The sequence below is a fragment of the Thamnophis elegans genome, chromosome Z, assembly GCF_009769535.1.
Source record: "Thamnophis elegans isolate rThaEle1 chromosome Z, rThaEle1.pri, whole genome shotgun sequence".
Taxonomy (NCBI): domain Eukaryota; kingdom Metazoa; phylum Chordata; class Lepidosauria; order Squamata; family Colubridae; genus Thamnophis; species Thamnophis elegans.
In genome coordinates this window covers 42,310,073-42,329,728 of record NC_045558.1, presented here as the reverse complement: position 1 = coordinate 42,329,728, position 19,656 = coordinate 42,310,073, and the positions used below count along the sequence as shown (strand labels likewise).

Below are 19,656 nucleotides of genomic sequence, written 5' to 3'. Positions count from 1 at the left end.
ACTCTCTTACAGGCTACGTGCGCCTCCTGGTCATTCAAATTGTCAGGGTTTAGGTACAGAAGTATCTCTCCCCAAGTTCTCAAATACTCAGTGAAAAAAAGCGCTCAAGGTAAGTTATGTGCGCAAGTTGCTTAAGTTTATTTTTTCAGTAGAGAACTCGGCTATACTTTTGCCTTACTCCTTGTTTTTGGACCTGACAGTATTTTGAAATAGTCCAATAACCGCTTCAAGGGGCTGCTTTAAAGACAGGGTGATTTTTACAATCTTCTCCAAATCCTATGTAATTTGTACTTTTCTGGAGTTGAGCTGATAAATAAAAGAACAACAAATTTTATTCTCATCTTAATCCTGAATCAAACATTACAGTCTGAAGCAAGAAAAGCAGAACAAGAGTCTTTGGCAGAGATGGATTTTGAGGCCTAACTTTAATTATGTTGGCTAAAGCAAATGATAATGACTTCCTTTGCTCCATGAAAGATTTTTGTTTGTTTGTTTCTATCAATTGTATTTATGGGAAGAAGAGTCCGCAGGCCAATTTAAAAAGAAATAATTGGAGGAGGGAGATGGTTTTGGCTATAAACCTGTTGGAAGAGTCAACAACCCCATTGTTATTGGCATGTCTGGAATATTTTCATCTAGATGAAATATTTACATATAACAATAAAGGTGTTTTAGTTGATTTTAAATACTGGATTCTTGGGTCTTCTCTACCTTCCAGAATTAATCACACATGCACCTTGTATACTGTACACAAGTTGTTGCTTTTTCTGTGATCTTAATATTTGTACACCGTATACACAGCATATGTTGCATATTGCTCATTCCAACCGTGCATTCTTTTTATACCTTCTTCTATATACCTGCTTCTCCTATTCTTCCTTCCAATGTGAGGAAATAGATCATAACTTTAGATTCTGCATACCATTATATCCCTGGAAATTACTGAAGACTGTCTCTAAGTTTATAGGTCATAATAAACAAGCCCATTTATGTAGCTAGCTACTGTTCTCTTTTCTCTCTGCTTTCTTTCTCTATTTTACTGGCTGGCAATTGTTGGGGTAGGCCCCCAGCTGCCTGTTTATTTCAACATCCTTTTTTTTATTTAAGCAGACACTTCTCACTAGAGTGTGATTGCACAGCAATAAAGTTTATGACCGGATTTAGATCTAAGTCTTTGAATTTCCAGGGTTGAAAGAAAGCATGAAAGAACATTGGTGTGTTTTTTTTTAACTTTCCCTTGCCTGCCTGCCTCCTGAAGGCAGAACCTAAAAATTCTTACTCCTAGAAATTTAGGAAAGCAACTGCTAGGGACACAGTAGCAATTTTATATACAAAATAAAATGAATGATTTTGCAAGTGAACAAGGATTTAGTGGATTTAAAGAGATGAAGCTACAGGATATCTACATTATAATCTGGGGGTTTAAGCCTAAGAATTACCTGAGGTAATCAACAGATTCCCTTCCTAAACTCTTGCTAATAATAATTCAGCTGTTGGTCAAAGTATATGTCACACTAGACTATTAGAGTTTATTTCAATTAAATGTCAAATGAAGCTCCACTTCTCTATGTCTTAATTTCTTTCTGCACATTATACAGAATTAAAAAGCAGTTTGCATAAGTCTTAAAATCTCAGTGGTATCTGGTAAAATAATAGAATCTTACCCTCTTCTGGCTGTTATTTAGAAAGAGACAGATTTTGTGGAGGCATTAATAAATATTTGAAGATCTGGAAACTTCTATCATTTTTAAGTTGACTCTAATTATAGGCACTCATAGTCATTTACATTGTGCGTGCATGTATGTGATCTCTCTTCACACTTATATGAAATAGAATTAATGGTATAAATATATTGTTATTTGTGTCTTGCCAGCCCAAACTCGATTTTATGCAGGGATTCCTCCCTGCCAGATTTAGCGTAGTTAAGATGTGTTGAATTTTCAACAAGATTTAGCAAGATTTAGAATGGGGGAAGGACCGTTATTTTACCTTTGAGCCCTGCTTGTTTTCTTAAGTAAAATAAAAAGAGGAAGGACATACATATTTAATTTAAATATATATAAAATACAAGTCTGCAATCCCACTTTCAGAGGAAACTAGCTTTTCAGTTGAAGCAGCATTGCTCTCTACAGGGTTACTGATGGTTTCCTACACATTCAAAAGCAAAAAGGTCCTACATGCCAAAGGCAGAATTCTCCACATAAAATACTATTCAAGCCATAATGCATTATTTACTTCAGCTTAAAAGTGCCGTGCTAAAGTTTTGCTGAGCTTCCCTGTTCTAAATACAGGGGAGAAATGCTGCTTAAGCCAGCTGGGGCCAGGGGAAAATAGCCCGATTCTTTCGCCTTGGGTTTCTTTTCTTATTGCTATGTTTATTACCACACATGAGGAAGGAAATCCCTCTACAGTGAGATCTTAAAAACCAAATGTGGTAGTCATCCTTAAGACTATTTACAATTAGGGAACATAATTCCATGATTTAGAGGCTAAATGTTGTTCAGATTCTTTCTTGTTAATGCTCCTTTTTCCATATTTAGTTATTTCCTGAACTAACAACCACTCAGTGGACCCACTGCTCAGTGGAAAGATGGCTGAATGAACATACTGATTTCACAGACAGAGCAGGGAAAGACATACAGTTCTATCAAAGTTCTCTACCAATAAGTGACCTTCTGCATTTCTTCTGAAAAGTGCATACTCCTGAATTCAATGAGATTGTGCAAACTAGCCTGCAGATCACAATAAACAAAATTAAATTATATTAGCCTCCTAACTCCAAAGGGAGGATTGCAACATGTGTAGGAGCAGAAAACATTTTCCCCTCAAAATGATTATTTTAGTCTCTTTCTGTCATTTCATACCAGAGCAGTAAGTTGAATAAACAGGCCAAAATATATTCATCTGTTCAAACACTTATTACTCCAAAATAGAACACTGTAAATCAGATTTTTAAAATTAAAAAAGTGTATTTGCATAAATGTTGAAAATGCCATTGCTATTTTATTTTCTTATGGTAAGAATAATACTTTATTTTCCTTCACCTTATCAGAAGCTCTTTATGGATGTTAGAAAGTTCAATTGTATCAGCTCAAGTCAGTGTTTTGGATTTTAGCAAGGTAACTATGTCACTTCCCCTCTACTGAAAGCACAAATACGACTTTTGAAATTCACATGACATGTGATCAGCATGCACCTTCTGTTCAAAGCCTTATGAAAAAAATTATTAGCTCCATTATGCAAGTGAAAGAAATACTGCTGGTATATTCTACTGTTTCTATTGAACAGTTTAATGCTGAGATTAGCAATTAGAGCTCCTGCATCAGATTTTCTTATTTGCCTTTCTCCTTACTTCTAACTTCCCTTCCCCTTGAAAGAACAAGACTGTTTTTTGGAGATATAATTCAGCTTTGCAGTTTTCTATTAATTCTGACCGTATACATTGTAGACCTTTTTGGATTCTGTAAAATCCAAGTAGCCAGTTTCAGTATTTCTTACAAGCAGGCTTTCTCTGGGAGAAAAGAACTACATCTTTCTTGCTTAGACAGATGCAGTCAATGCAATATAATTACAAAGAAAAGTATATCATACTGTGTTTTTGCAAAAGTGTGTCTCTTCAGAATCCCTGGAATCTGCTCCTCTCACCTTGTTCCCGATCTTCCACAATGGCTTTTCAATAATAATATTTGTTATGAAGGTTATTGGGTAATTATTGCAGTTTTGTGAAACAGTCGTTGCTCGAGGTGAAGTCTGTCTCTGAATAATAAATGGCAGCTCTTGCAGTTCATTGCTAGGTTAAGTAAATGCAGAAAGGAAGATAAATCTGCACACTCTGAGACTCACCAGCAGAGCTCGCTTTAGACCAAGTTCATCACCAATTCGCTTTTCCTTGGACAAGGCTTCACAAATCCACTGGATCAGTTCTTCAGTGTGTTGCTTCTGTTATTGCTATTAAAAAGACTTGGTAAAATGGTTAATATCTTAATATTATACACTGGGCTAGTCTATTTCAGAGCCTGTAGTTTACCCCCGTCACAGAGGCTACCAGCCCCATTCAGTTTAATCTGTTTTTTTTCAGCAGTGGCAAAATGTCTTTGGAAAGTGATTTTAGGTTTTGCTTACAATGATATACTTTTTTTAAGGACCGCTCCTTTTTTCTTCTTCTTTCTTTTTAAGAACACCACATCCTTCTAGATCCTTTAGGAAAACTTAATGGGAAAAGGAAGGCTGCTGAGCTTAATCCTTCTTTAAGGAGATAGAAGCTGCATTGCTTTTGTATATCTTTGTGATTAGGGCGTAACTACTCCAGGTCAAAAAGTTGAGGGTCAAAAGTTTACGCCTTGCACTGCTCTTAGTCATGAGCAGCCTAGACAGAGTTTGATGTCAATGTTATAGCCAAGATCTTGACTATCAACACAAAAGATAAAACATCTTTGAGTTAAGTGCGGATCGCAGTATGGACTCCAGGTGAACTCTAGTGTTTGGTTGAATGACCTCAATTACTGAGGGAAGGACAGAAAATTCCTCTTTTCAGAGAAGAATACACATTGTATTTCATCTTCAATTATCAAGCAGAGACTTTCCCTGAATCAGGTGAATATGATGCTAAGACACACATAGCTCCATTCTTCTGCAGAAATGCATGTGAGCTGCATATACTGATATAAATATCTTTCTGAGTGCTGTACAAATAAATACTAACCAATTCGTTCAGAAGAATTTCCATTTATTTTAATGATCCAGAGTTGCACCTTTCATGAAGAGAACTACAGTCGATGAAAATTCCTTTTATCCTTTGTATACTTGTGTCTTGATTACAGCTTTTCCTAATTTTGTGTCCTTCAGAAATTTTGAGCTACCATTGGTAAAATTGTCCAAATGCATTTAGAGGATGTCATGATAGAGAAAGCTGCTTTTGTCTGAGATGTTTGCTGGACTAATACAGATTTATCTTTAAAAACTCATCAGCTGTCTTTTTAAGTCCCTTTTGGAGGAAGGAAGACTGATGCATATAAATGTGTAAAAAAAGGTTTAACAGTGTATAGATTGCATTGCACTTTCTATGTTTCAATACATAGCGAACTGTACACAACTTACTCAATTCAGTTATAAGTGGGTTTTTAAGTAATATTTGGATTTTGGGGGTGAAACATCTAGGATAATATGTGATGTTTGCTCTTGAAACAACAAATTTATAATTTTATTTTAAGTAAGAAAATATATTTGCATTACTTTATACATGCATATAATGTGTACATATAACACACATATTTTCCTTTGATGAAACACTTATTTAATATTATATTTAGAGAATAATTTTCTTCTTCCAAGAAGCAGAACTGGACGGTTGGAAGGATTTATTTAATCTGCAAAAATGGGGTTATTTTTTTTAAAACACAGCCTCAATTAGTTGATTTCATATTTTTGCAAAATATTTTCTGTGTTATATATGTTACCACAAATAGATGAGTTACTACAGGAGTATAGAACATTTCCCAGCAAGACTGAGCAAAGTACTATCTATACATATTGACCAAGGAGCGGCTTTTTTGAATTCGGTGCAGCTTCTGACCAAGGGAGCAAAGCTGAACTTTATATGGGGGTTTGCTTTGGAACTGGAAAAAGTTGTTCTGTATAGATGCAATTACAGAAAGATAGTAAAAAATCCTTTCTAGAAGAAGAAAATAGTTTTTAAGAAAATATATCCATATTTTCACTATACAAATACAGTAGAAAGTGTATTCTGTAGGAACAAACTATTCTGGTTATAAGACAGTGGTTGCATAGGTGTTGAGTTTCTAGAAATTTGACAATCTGTTTTGATTTTTTTTTCATTGATATGCTTCTTGGTGTATTTTTCTTGGAAATTCTTCTAAAATACCAATCTATCTCTCTCTTCCATATCTTAAATTTAGGGGAAGTTAATCAGAAAACACTGTTAAAATACTGTTTAAAACATCTGAGGGTAAAGTTAAGGAGCACACCTTCCTCCCAAAAATCTCAGGATTGCCAGATTTGGTAGTACTTTTGAATTCAATGGTCCTATCTCCAGATAAGTGTATATAGCATAAAATCTGGAAGGCAGAATATAAACTGAATATAATTTCTCTACCCACAGAAAATGGTAGATGTCTTTGGACTTTTTTCTTTAAAATAACAAATTAATGAATCAGAGCTTTGTAAAAGGTGGGAAACCTGCCTTTCCCCTTTCTTCACTACTTTTGCCTTAAGGTGAAATTTGAAGGCAATCAGTTTAATTGTTGAAGAAAGGGGAATTTTTCAAATACACATTGATGTTTTCAGGAGTTCTTGGCATTCTTTTTTCAAATTGTTTTGGGGGAGGGAAACCAATTTTAAAAGCTTTTTATTTTCTTGCTACTTTAGATAAATTTAGAACAAAAGACAGAGTGTATGTTGATGTGAATATTGCATATGAATACCAATCCTCAGCCCTCGAGGTCAGCACAATTAAGATAACTTGATTCTCAATTTTTCTGGTTGCAAATTTCGCTGCCCCTTTCTTTTCAATTTTTTTTTATTCTGTCTTTATTATTTTTATAAAGCAGTGAACATGCATAATACTCCTTCCGCCTTCTATTTTCCACTCAACAGCAACCCTGTAAGGTGAGTTGGACTGAGAAGACTAGCCCAAAGTCACCCAGCTGGCTTTCATGCCTAAAGTGGGACTAGAATTTGCAGTCTTGTTTGTTTAGCCTGCTGCTTAACCACTAGAGCACACTGGCTCTGTCTGTATCTTCAACACTCAGACTCCTTTTCAAGAATAACTGTTAAGAGAATACAAAGACCAGAAACAGTCAAGTTTCATGATGAAAATTCTTACAGATAGATGTATGGGTTCAGCTAGCATTTCTTCCAGTGTCAAAACCCAACTGTCAAATGCTGAGCTTCAAATAAATTCTTTTTAATCTTTTTTTTTTAATTCTAGAAAGCGAAAGGCAAATATAGTCCCTACATTTCACAAAGATTACGTTTTTGTCCTAGTATAATTTCAGGGTCTTTCCCATTTAGGAATAAAAGATTTAACCAAAGCCTTCTCCTCCCACCCCCACTTTTTAAAGGGACACCCTCGAAGATCTCCTGGAAAAAAAAACTAAGTCCAAGGCCGAGGTGAACTTCAGGTCAACTTGTCTAACAAATATGAAAATGTCGCTTGGTGAAGGGGCACGCCTTGTTATTTAACAAAGACTGTCAATGTGTAAGATTAATAAGCAACAAAATGTGCCCAGTGTCACTTTTCGGTTACTTTGAAACTGGGGGCAGGATTGTATTGAACAAGGAAAGCTGGGTTAAATATACTAAAAATGCATCAAATCAGTGGCAAGGCACGGTGCTGAGTTTGTTGATCAGCCATCTTCTCTTCCAGGCATGTGTGGCAAGACAAAAGTGTGTGTGTGTGTGTGTGTGTGTGTGTGTGTGTGTGTACATGTTTTTTTTGCTCCAGATGGACACTACTCTTCTATAGGCAGTGACCATCAAAGGAAGACAAATCTGCAATTTTGCTTCTCCGATATCAGATCTTGCGAAAAGATCCCTGTAGCTTTTTATCTGTTTCTTCTTTAATTTCAGTAAATTATCCCTCAGTCCAGACTAGCTCAAAGCAACTGCTACTAGAACTTTTGATCTGGAGGTGAGGGAGGCTCTCTTGTCAGTGAAATCATCTTCACCTCCCCAAAAGGCTGCACATGTGTGTGTGTGTGTGTGTTACTGAAGAGGATGGTGCTTAATGCTGGCTAGGCCAGGTTTCTGGGTCCAGTATGTGTGCCTGTAGAACAGAGCATAAATCTCTGGAGACATAGGGGCGGGGGGATGTGTGAACTGCTGCTGGAGAGATAATCCTCGGTGGTCTTGGCCCGGCTCTTGTTTATGATATGATAGGGAAACCATCAAGACAAGGACCAGGCCCATCTCTGGAATAGGAAAGAATCACCTAGCCTGAGTACCATGCAGCAGCTGATCAGCTTTGGTCTCCTTGGAGATTTACAGGGCCTGCAGAGTAGAACCATTTTTATTTTTGTAGAGTTAAGCAAAAGGAGGCTCCCAGTGAAAGGCAGCGAAGGGAAGAGAATCGGGAGCACTAATCTTAAGCAGTGCTGGGACATGGTGTATTCAGCAGACAGAAAGAAGGTATTTGCTTTCTATTCATTATTATTATTATTATTATTATTATTATTATTATTATTAGTAGTAGTAGTAGTAGTAGTAGTAGTAGTAGTATTACATGAAACCCAGTCAACTGAACATTCAAAAATGCATCACAAATACCATTGACTGGTGCTAATATTTGATACGAGTTGCTGCCAGCATTCTAGGTATTAACCAAGTATCTTCTTATTTATCTATTATTATTATTATTATTATTATTATTATTATTATTATTATTATTATTATTATTATTGGGAGTCCTAGTTTTTCAATAGTTCTAGTCATCCTCAGGTCCTGAGGTGGGGGTGGGGGCTTTTGTTTCAAGAAAAAAGCTCTCCTGTTCAGAGTTGCTCATTGCAACTGCAGACTTGCTTGGTTCCAATTTGACCCACACACAAGGACAGGACCTTAACTATTTAGACTCAACCCAAGTCCTGTTTGTAGCAATGAAATATTTAATCTCCCCTCCCCATATCCAACCCGGATGGCAACATCCACACTTCCACTCTCACTCCTTTTTAAACCATAAAATAGAAGTGGGGAGGGGGGGACAGGAAAAAAATGTTTCCCTTTGGGATCCAGTGGTGGGGTCTTCTCCGATGCCTACAAGTGTTTCATGGCCTACCCCAAGTAAATTACATTTGACTGCCTTCCACAGGTAAACCATGCCCCCCCCCAAATGCTTCATAAAAAGTCAGCTGGAGATGATAAAAGGGAAATTGCTATGCCCATTAACAGAGAAGACATATTTCTGGTATTAGCTAAAAACCTGGTCTTTGATTTTATAGGTGAGAGTTCAGGTGATAAAGAAAAGATGCAGTGGGGAAATGAGGTAGGAAATGCAACAAAGATATAATAATCTTAATAATGAAATCTTCTTAAGGAAAGATTAACACTGGGGCACACACAGCTCCCTGTAGCCCCCATTCCACGTCAAAATATTTGGTTAGAAGGTTTTAATTTGGAAGCGATCATTATACTTATCCACACATAGATCATGGAAGGTAAATATAATAACAGAAATCTACATTTGCAATGAAATAAAGGGGTAACTGACTCCTCATCTCCTGCAGATTAAGAAATCTGATTAAAACAGAGACAAATTAGAAACTAAACGGGTAGAACACAAGTATACCTATGCGATACTTTAGAATCTTATTTTAGCAGCATAGTTTTTATGGCACAGTATACCTGTCCATTCATGAGAAACTCCCATGGATTCATTATGATTTATTCTCAAGGAAATGGCCATAAGCTTGGTGCCCTATTGTAAGGATAAAGGAAGAGGGCCCCTCACTATGCTTATGTGATGGTTAAACAGATTTAGAATATCACTGTTTATGCATAGGCTTCCTTATTCCTCTTGTTTTTAGCAGTGATGGCAAAGATTAAAAAAAACTTTCAGCAGTGTTAGAATACATAAAAACATTTCTCTCACGTGAAGGAATAGTTTTCATATTTGCGAAAGATTCTTTTAAAAAATCACTAGGTTTGGTGATACGGAAAGTCATCTGGGCTTCAAGGAAAATTTGTTTCTGGTAACTTCTTGAATTTCTATGCTTCCTTATTAATACTTGCAGGATGACTTCATCTTTCTTAACTACTTTTATAACTAATTGGATTTCTGTTTGTTTTTGTCTATCAACTTTCATTTCGTATCTGCATCTCTAAGAAATGATCTGCCACTCTAGATTTGCTAACGGGTGTTGAGTATTTAGAATAACTAAATTACAGTAAAAACACCATTTCTGAAAGCCCTGGAGAAGGATCGGAAGGAAACAAATAGCTTCTTGCAATTAGTTGGCCTTTGTTTCTTAGTATTTAATAAATCTATTGATCATTCTACTACCGTTTTTTACTCTTTATAAATATTCCAAAATTCACTGAATAAAATCATGCTATTCATTCTCATCTTTAGCTGATGTGATTATCCTTTCAAAAACAGAACCGGGGAAGAATAGATCCAGGTGAAAAACAGATGTATAAAGATATGCTTGCACAGTATGTCAGGATGAGAGCAACTTCTGCAAAACGAATTTTCCAACAGCTAAAATCCCTCCGTTTGTGTGTGTGTATGCGCGCGCGCGCGCGCGCCTTCGCATACTCACTCATACCATAGCTTGTATTCAAGAACAATAAATCGTGAATATAGATCACCTTTGTTTTCTTCACTTGACGGGATACAGGCTTAGAATCTTCAGACAAACTCATAATTGCTGAATTCTTTAATGAATTTCTCTCTAAAAATTACAGAAACAGTAAGGGATCTTCTACAGATAATTGCTTGAATTTCCACAACCCTGAAGCTAGCCGATTTGTGATTAAGAGAACTTGGATTTAAGAAAGACTCCTAAGCCACTAAACTAGGATTTCAGAACCCACAAAACCCTTGACAGCTTAAATTTGCAGAATCGTTTTAGGGTCACCTCCTTCTGTAATCCTTTAAAAACTTAAAAACGGATCTGATGCTGTTTTTGGTGACCTTCCTTCCTTCCACCCGTCCTTCGCTCCACATTTTACCACATAAATCGGACTGCACCCCTTCTTCCCTGAGCGGGGAAAACGCGCGTAGGCTGATCCTGCGTTGCTTCAACGAATCTTCCTTCTATTTCCTGATCCGGGCTCTGCCAACGGCATAGCAATTGGCCCTGTCGGTCAGGTGGTGGTGGTGCTGGTGGTGATGGGGTGGCAGTGGTATCTATCTCTTTGTGTGTCTGAATTTGTGTGTGTGTGTGTGTGTTTGTTTGAGCGCGCTGTGTATCCGAGCTCGCGCGTGTGCTTTAAGCTTTTGGGGTGGGAATTCCAGAAGAAGGGCGGGGGGGGGGAGTTTGGAGCCCCAAACTTTGGCGGGAGGCGCTTGACAACAGCGGGGGGGGGGGGGAAAGAGGAGGAGGCAAGGAGGGAGGGAAGGAAGGAAGGAAGGAGGAAGGGGCAGGAGGGAGGGGCCTCCTGGAGCCCAGAAAAACGACAACGCGAGAAAAATTAGTATTTCTGCACTTCACAAATTAATGACCATGAGTTCGTTTTTGATAAACTCCAACTACATCGAACCCAAGTTCCCTCCTTGCGAAGAATACTCGCAGCTCGGCGGCGGCGGCGAGAACAACTACCACCCTCCCCACTCCCACCAACACCCCCATCCCCATCATCCCCAGCAACAGCAAAAACTGCAGCAGCTGCACCTGCGCCAGGCTCTTCCCGATTTCTACCAGCGGCCAAGCAGGGAACCGGGATACCAGCCGCCGCAGACCCCCGAGGCTCCGTATCTCACGCAGCCCCCGCACTACCCTGACTCCCCCTACGACTACAACAGCCTCACTGCCACCCAAGGGCAGGAGCACCCAGCTCCCGGAGCCTCGCCACCCCTGTCAGCGCCGCCGCTGCCGCGGGCTTCATCAGCTCCTGCCACGAAGGGCCATCAAGTGGCCTCCCAACCCTTGCTCCAAGGCCACGGCCCGCAGCCTCAGTCCCAGCAGCGTCCTTGCGAAGCAGCTCTGGGAGCAGCTTCCGTGGGTAGTCCTGGCTGCTCCCGTTTGCCCGAAAAAAGCGCGCCAGGCCTCAAAGAGGAGGCAGCACCGGTGGTGTACCCCTGGATGAAGAAGATCCACGTGAACACGGGTGAGTTGGCCTCCTCTAGAGGGATCTGGGACTGAGCGCGGCTAACTCCCCAGAGGCTGGGATAGGGCTGGACTCAGACCGGGGATAGCAACATTGGGGAGAGGGCGCATTTCCTAGTTTTAAAGCGAAACCCAGAAAGAAAGGAGACGCGAGTACCCTTTTTGTAGCTGGGGCCCTTGAGCAAGAGATTTACTACGCCAAGCTGTTAAGGCAGTAATTATGGCCCCCATAAATTTAATAGCTCTGGCAGTGGCTCTGGGCGGTAGGTCTTTGAGCTTTCCTTGAGTCCAAATGCCCATCACCATTTTTACGGATCCCTAATTGTCCCGTCTTGTCAAGAGCCTGCGAAACCTTTTTTAAAAAGGAGCCCAGTGGCATTGAATTTATGGCACAATAATGATAACCTTCCCTTGCCTTCTTCTTTTGTGCATCTGGGACTGTGCACGTGTACCTGCATGTGTGGATGGCTCAGTCAGCCCCAGCTACAATGGAGGGGAGCCCAAAAGATCTCGGACTGCCTATACAAGACAACAAGTCCTGGAGCTGGAGAAGGAGTTCCATTTTAACCGTTACCTGACCAGGAGGCGACGCATTGAGATAGCGCACACACTCTGCCTGTCTGAGCGGCAGGTCAAGATCTGGTTTCAGAACAGGCGGATGAAGTGGAAGAAGGATCACAAATTACCCAACACCAAGATGCGCTCCTCCAACAATTCTGGTCTCCACCAGCCAGCCAAACCTCCAGCCCAGCATCACCCACCAACTCCCAGAAGCAGGGCCACTTTAAACTCAGCCTCACTATGACGGTCAGACTCTTGCGGGAAAGAGACACTGCTATCTCCAACACTTCTCCAATTCTTGCCTCTTTTTCCTTTGGCCTGGGACCAAGCAATTGCATTGAGGGGTAGAAACAGCAGAATAAAAATCTGTGTTGATAAAAACCAAAAAGTAAATAAGCTTTGGACAGTATTCCTCCTTTGTAAATATGTCCTCATCTTGCCCTCCATGATCTTTTCTTTTTTTAAATTTATGGGAGTTTTGGATGGACCAAATGTTTAAAAAACACTATTTGTATAAATGTTTTGAGGCAACATAGTATTGATAAGTGACTTTGTGTGTAAATCCTAGGCTTGTGTTATTCTGTGAAATGCTTGTTCCTGCACCCTTGGAAGAAACAGAAGTAAACTGGTCTGATTTCACTAAAGTCATTTGGAAATTAGTGGGGGGGGGGGGACACTCAGCAACCATGCAGTCTCATCCCTAACTGGCTGAAGAAAGTGTTTTCCATGTACCAAGAGTAATCTTTTTTTAAAGTGTAGTTCTTGCTCCAGTTGTGATAATAGTCTCCCTAACATTGCATTTATTATTTTTAAGAAAAATGAACCAATGTTACTCTAAAAGCTCAGCCTATATTCATGTCATATCACAGTCCATGTCTATGAACAATAGATGACTTCTATAGGTACACATTTGTGAAAATGTGTTTTGTGTGTGTATGTATGTATGTATGTATGTATGCATGTATGCATGTATGTATATATATGATGTCCAGTGCTGTTAATAAAGAATATTCTGTACACAAATAAAATTAAAATTAAAAGCCCTAGATCCATTGACAGAACCATGCATTTCCAAGATCTGGGCTTTGGTTGACACTTGTTTGGTCTTAAACAAGTAGATATATTGATTGATTGGGTTTGCCATCAGGTAGAAAAGGCTGAATCTTAGTGTTATAGATGACTATAGTATCATTCAGAATCAACACAAAGCATATTAGGTGGAATAAGGCATGTTGATTTCCAGAGCACTAATTTTCACACAGTACCTGACCGAGTCTTAGGCCCCTATGAGTACAAGGAGGTGGGAGAAAGTCATATTGAAATAAACTGGACTAGAGTTGGGATGGTGGGTTAAATAGGATGTTTGTAAGGTACTCAACTTGTAACACTCATGTTCTTAAGTAGGCAACTGAGTTTAACTGTGATATCTATCGAAACCCACCCATCCTGCAAAAAACAATTCCATCTTTTTCCATTCTTGTTCAGAAGCTTTATCTTTTGTGTCTATACTATATCACTACTTCTATGCAACCAGAAATGGAGACTGTTCAGTACACTGGAGGAAATGATTAATATTATTCTTATCACACTAGCCGTACTTTTCACCATATTGTAACTGCATATTTCTTTTGTTTATTTGTTAGTGGTGGCAACTTTTCTTTCAGTTTTAATAACACACCACTTCTTGGCTTAATAAATTGGCATCCTTAATGCTAAACAATGGAGGAAGGGAGGGAGGGAGGAAGGGAGAGACAGAAAGACAGACAGACAGGCAGACAGACAGACCGTGAACTACCACATCAGGGAGATGGTCTTGATATAATAGTTTATAGCTGATATTTTAATAATTTGTACAATGTGTACACGTATATAAAAATCTTCAACTTAAAGATAGATTGAGATCTTATTCTAAGTAGCAAAACACCTTCAGGCCTCAATTGCCATTTAGAACAAGTGGGTGGCAAATGTATGTGGTGCAAGGAAACTTAATCCTCTTTTAGTTTTTTTTCACTGGTAGGGAGGCCTTTGCAGAATTCTCAGAGAAAAAAGTGGCAAAATTTAACTCAAATATATGAGAATTCTTCTGAGTTGGAGAGGGTCACAATATTGACAGTATTAAAATGTCAGATTGTTATGAAAATAAATCTCAGGCCAACAGAACAGCCCAAACTGGGTCTCCATTTAAAACCTGAAAGACAGCTTGGCCTGAATTCTTCAATGAAATAGAAGAGAATGGCATAGAAAACATGGAGGCTTACCTCCTCCTTTATACTGTGTGTCTTTGTCTAAACTCTGTGTTTGGCATGAAGATTTTTCTCCTGCTAATTTACAGAAACTTACAAATGAAGAGGAAGCTTCAAGGTGTTTAATCAGCTACCTAAGTAAAAGATTACAGATCTTCTTTTACTTCCCAGGACTTATGCTGGGTGCCCCCCTTCCGTCCACTCTTTCCCCGTGGTTTAAAAAAAAGAGAAATGAAATCATGCTGAAAATAGCAATTTTACTGAGAATCATTAATCACCTCCTACAATAAATACTTCTTTGTAATTCAACAGCTATTCTGAAAGGCATTCTCTTGGAAAAGGTCTGCGAAGACACCGAAGGATTTTTTTGGGGAAAATGTGTTCATGTATAAAAGACACAGTTGCTTGGCTGCACCCTGAAGGTGTATGCTTTCAGGGTGGAGTATCGGACCGGGCAGGAAAATACATATGGCAGATTGTCACCGTTCAAGGTAATTTTAAAAAATTATTCTATGGATCTTTCCCCACATTGTCACTTAAATGTGTAGTTGCACTTGGGAATGAGGATAGGCATGGGGGAGCAGGAGAGGTTGTGTTGTTATATGGCAGTGCCCTGGATTTCTATTTTAGCTGGCCTAATTAATGTTACAATTGTTCCAAAAACTACAGAGTAGGAGTTTAAACCCTACTATTGTTCTGTCATTGTACCAGGGCAATGAGGAGAGTTCACCGAAAGGACACATTTTGTCCCATTAATTGTTTTTTTTTTAAAGAAGCAGACTGACCAATCAAACCCTTGACCTTTAAAGGCAGTATCCATTCTAATCTGATTCTTCAGCTTAAACATGCTTCTCTCTCCCTTTTTTTTTTGTTGCCTCCCCTCCCTCTCTGTCTCTCATACACATACATAGATATGGGCAAACATCTTTGCCCCCTTATAAAGGAAGGGGATTCTAAAATCAAGTATTTCTTTAATTTGATTTAATAAATTTGATTTGATTTAATAAATTTATAGGCTGCCCAATCCCGAAGGACTCCGGGCGGCTATGTTGCACATGGGGAGAAAAGAAAGAGAAAGACATCCCCAAAATCAGTCCAGCATAAGCCTCCTACACAAGGCAGAACAGGGCAATGAAGCCTATTTCTTCTCTCCACTCCAGTTTGTGAGAGGACACAGAGATTTGTTTATTTTTCTTTTATTTAATCATCGCCTGTGGAATTCATGCAAACCCTTAAAAGTTCTAGCTACGCAGGCTCTAGAAATGGCCTGTCCTTTTAGCCACAAGAAATTACAGTACATGGTCTGGTGGGGGGGAAAGATGGGAAGAGGAGAAGAAGGTTGAAGAGTATTTCCTGTTGCTGGTGTCTCTATTTTTCAAGCAGGAATAAAGGTTAAATTGGTAGAAGTGTGGCCATTTCTTTTCTGGCTTTCTGTTCTTGCCATTTTGTTTGCTCTCTTTTGACCTTACATCAATTCTGGGACGATTCTCACTCCCACCACTCCTGTCCTTGACTTATACCATCTACCGAAATTGCAGAGCTAACTTGGGTAGGGGTCTCCTCTTCTTCCCTCTCTTCCTCCCCCTAAATAAAAATTAAAGAAAAGTGGTTTTTTGTTTGCTTTGCTAGCTCTTCACAGAAATACACACAAAGATCAATATCTATTGTAGTGACACCATTACATGAAGCAGCCTTAGTGTGAACCAACTGGAAGACCAATAAACAAGAAAGGGAAGCTTTCTCTTGTGATTTATGACAGGCACAGAAGAGTATGATTGGTTGAGACTGGTGAAGGACTGCACTGCATGGCTTTTGCATTACAAGACAGAGCAATTGAGAAAGGACACTATAGGGAAATTCTAGCTTAGCCTTTCTAGCCTAATGCCTTCCAGATTTTCTTGAGCCCAGTTTCCTTGTTAAAAGTCATGGAAAGTTTTTCTAGATTTCAGCAAATACAGCTTTTGGGGAAATCTGACTCTCCTTAAAATGGGGAATGGGTTAACCAGGGATGTTGGTTGGAACAGTGAAGTTGACACTGTTTTTGAGCACTGTGGAATTTTGCAGATGTTTGAAGCTGCTATCTAATACTCCCCATTCCATAAATAGCCTTCAACAATGGATGGCAGACCACTTCTTTAAGATCATGCATGCTTGGGTCATGGCTGAACCTGCTGGCCACCAACAGGCCAAGGTGTCTTCTTCCTGGTATGGTTTTAGTACAAAATAATCCACATCATGCTGAAATCCAGCTGAATTCAGTGTGATCGTTCCCACAAATTAGTTATATTTAGTTTCAAATTACATGGGGAAGACATTGATTGACTTGTCTCATTAACTACAATCAGACCTAAGAACAGTTAAAGCCGTTTTCACTCTACCGATTTTAGCATCTTCTAGAATCCTCCAGCCGTACTGTAATGATAGAAAGCCTATTCTCATTAATGATACTCCTCTAGTGATGACTTGAAGTGGTCTATGGCCATATATGTTTGTGTGTGTGTGTGTGTGTGTGTGTGTGTGTGTGTGTGTGTGTGTGTGCAAGCTTTTGTTTTTGTGTGTGTGTGTGTGTGTGTGTGTGTGTGTGTGTGTGTGTATCCCACAGAATAGATCTGAAGCAATAGGAGCTTGACTTGACTCCTAGGCAAATCATTCTCTCTAGCTCAACCTACCTCCCAGGGTGGTTGTTGTGGGGGAAATAGGAGGAGGTTGTGCAGGATATGTTCAGTGTCTTTAGATATTTGGGAAAATAATACATTTTACATAATAAACGGGTTTTTTTTACAAAATAAAGGCTACAAATAAATGAAAATAAAACAAATAACTCTGCTGAAACTTAGTCCAGCTCCAGGCCCACTGAAGCTTAGTTACAATTTGGGTTGTTGTTATCTGCTGGCCAAACTGTTTCATACTTTTCATACCACATTTCAGGAGAATGTTGGTCTTCCATGTGTTCTCTGTGGATTTGATCAAAGGCTGAAGCATTTCCCTTCCTAGAAGAGTGATAATATTCCTGCAAGATGCACAATTAATCCGGATTTCATCACCTTCCATAACACTCAAAAATGCCATAAGACAAGGAATTATGGAGCATTTGATAGCCTTTCTTAGAAGGGCCTGACTATCTGGAACTCCCTTCACAGGGAAGAAGGATCATGCATGTTTCTTTTAAAACCTGCTGCTAATAGAACCAGAGGAGGAAATATGGGCAAGACACCCATGATTAAATATGGTTGAAGAAAACTTACTGTTGAGGTGAATAACCTCATCCCTATGCACTGTTTTTTACTAAGGGACCCACAGAAGACAGACACACAATTATTCTAACTCTCCATGGCTGGAACAAAACCCAACTATGCCCCTACCTGCAGCTGATAATACAAATTCGAATCCCAGGGACTGATTTGGGGGGGGAGGGGGAAGCCTGTTTGCTTATTTCATTCTCCCATATTTGATACTCCCCCCCCTCCACCCCGTGCATTATTGATGCCCAAACGACCTCTTGGAAAACTGAAAAACTGTCAGAAAGCAGAGAGAAGGGCTCAATAAGCGACCAAAAAGCTTCTGCTAGGATAGATAAAGGTGTTGCCTCTGTTCTCGGAGTATTGAAATTTTAATCTGGGAAGAGGCACTGGGGGTGGGGTGGGGTGGAGGGGCATCACGTGACAGGTTAAATAATTAATGCCGGTCTCTAGCAATGAATCGGTGGACGTCAGTTCTCACTCGTCGAAGTGATTCTTTCCGAAGTGAAGGGTAGCTTCCTCTTTCTTACTCCCAACTCTTCCACCCCATAATCTTTTCGTTAAAAAACAAAGCCAAACCTACCCGCCAGCCTTTCTGATGTCTCTTTGCAAGAGTCTTTAAGCCTCTTAAGCAAGCAATGAGGGGGATTGAGGAGGTTTGGTAAGTACGTAGGGACCAGCCTTGCTCCTTGATCAAGGTTCATTGTTTGAAACTGGCTTGTTTCGGGGCAGCAGTTTTTTTTTGTTTTTTTTTACCAAAGGTTGAAATTTCGCTGACAAACGGCTTGGCGGTCAGTTCTGCCATCCGGGCGATTCATTCTTCGGCGAGGCGAAATCGACTTCATACCTCGCTTCTGGTCCTCATTTCTCCCTAGGGAAAGTTGCCTGCCCCCGGGGGTTTTGGTGGCTGGCTCTAAATTTTCCAGGACTTCATAAATTACCGGCTTCTCCATCAGGGCCAAACAAGAAACGGGAGAGCAGCAAGCACCCCGAGAAAGGGGAAGGGAGATGAGGGTGGGTGGCAGTCTACACTGAAGCCTGGGAGGGAGGCATTCTTCCTAACTCTTAGTTAAGCCGAGCGATTTACTACGGAATGAAAATATCGCTATTAAGGGTCGATTTGGGGATAACGAGAAGTTATCATCTTCCGGTAAGAGCTCCGAGGCTACTTTGCAACTTTTGAGATGGAAAGAAGACTCCTTCCAACCGCTCTGGCAGTCTAAAATCTCACGATGTGCTATTTAATCGCTCTCCAATACACCCTAAATTTCTGATGTCAGGAATGAATATTTAATAATAAACGTACAAAGGGAAAGAGGGTTCAACCCAAACCAGGCAACTGATGTGATGGTTTTACAAAGTGATGCTTGCTTTTTAAAAATTATTTATTTAAAGGAGATAATGGGGAAGTAGCAGAAAAATCGGGAGGGAGGACAATGTTGTAGTAGCCGACGAACCCGCGTGAGTACTCTCAGTTTAGCAGTATATATCTGATGCAACCCATGGGCAAGGCAAGGCTTTGTTCAGGGGGAAAAATACACCCCCCTCCCAATAAATTACTATGGCTGCTTTTCTCTTTTTCAATGAATGTTTAGCCCAAAAGTTGACATTTTGTTACTTCCTACCAAACCCTGCCTCTACGCAAAGGAACCAATTACCGAAATCCAAATTCTATAGGGCAACGTTTTCCCAAATGGAACACGGCATTTAAAAAAACATTTGGGGCAATGATCCTCCAAAAGAAAGATGAACCAATACTGGACACTCACTTCTACTAGCCACGTGAAGAAGGATCATGCATGTTTCTTTTAAAACCTGCTGCTAATAGAACCA

General features: G+C 39.7%; 1 protein-coding gene across 1 annotated transcript; it reads left to right on the top strand.

Annotated features, from left to right (window-relative positions):
• The first annotated feature begins 11,131 nt into the window (after window positions 1-11,131).
• On the top strand, window positions 11,132-12,966 carry HOXA4 (homeobox A4). The gene is made up of 2 exons (XM_032234814.1): window positions 11,132-11,781; window positions 12,254-12,966. The coding sequence occupies exons 1-2, from the start codon at window positions 11,172-11,174 to the stop codon at window positions 12,583-12,585; spliced, it is 942 nt and encodes a 313-aa protein (XP_032090705.1). The 5' UTR covers window positions 11,132-11,171; the 3' UTR covers window positions 12,586-12,966.
• Window positions 12,967-19,656: the final 6,690 nt, after the last annotated feature.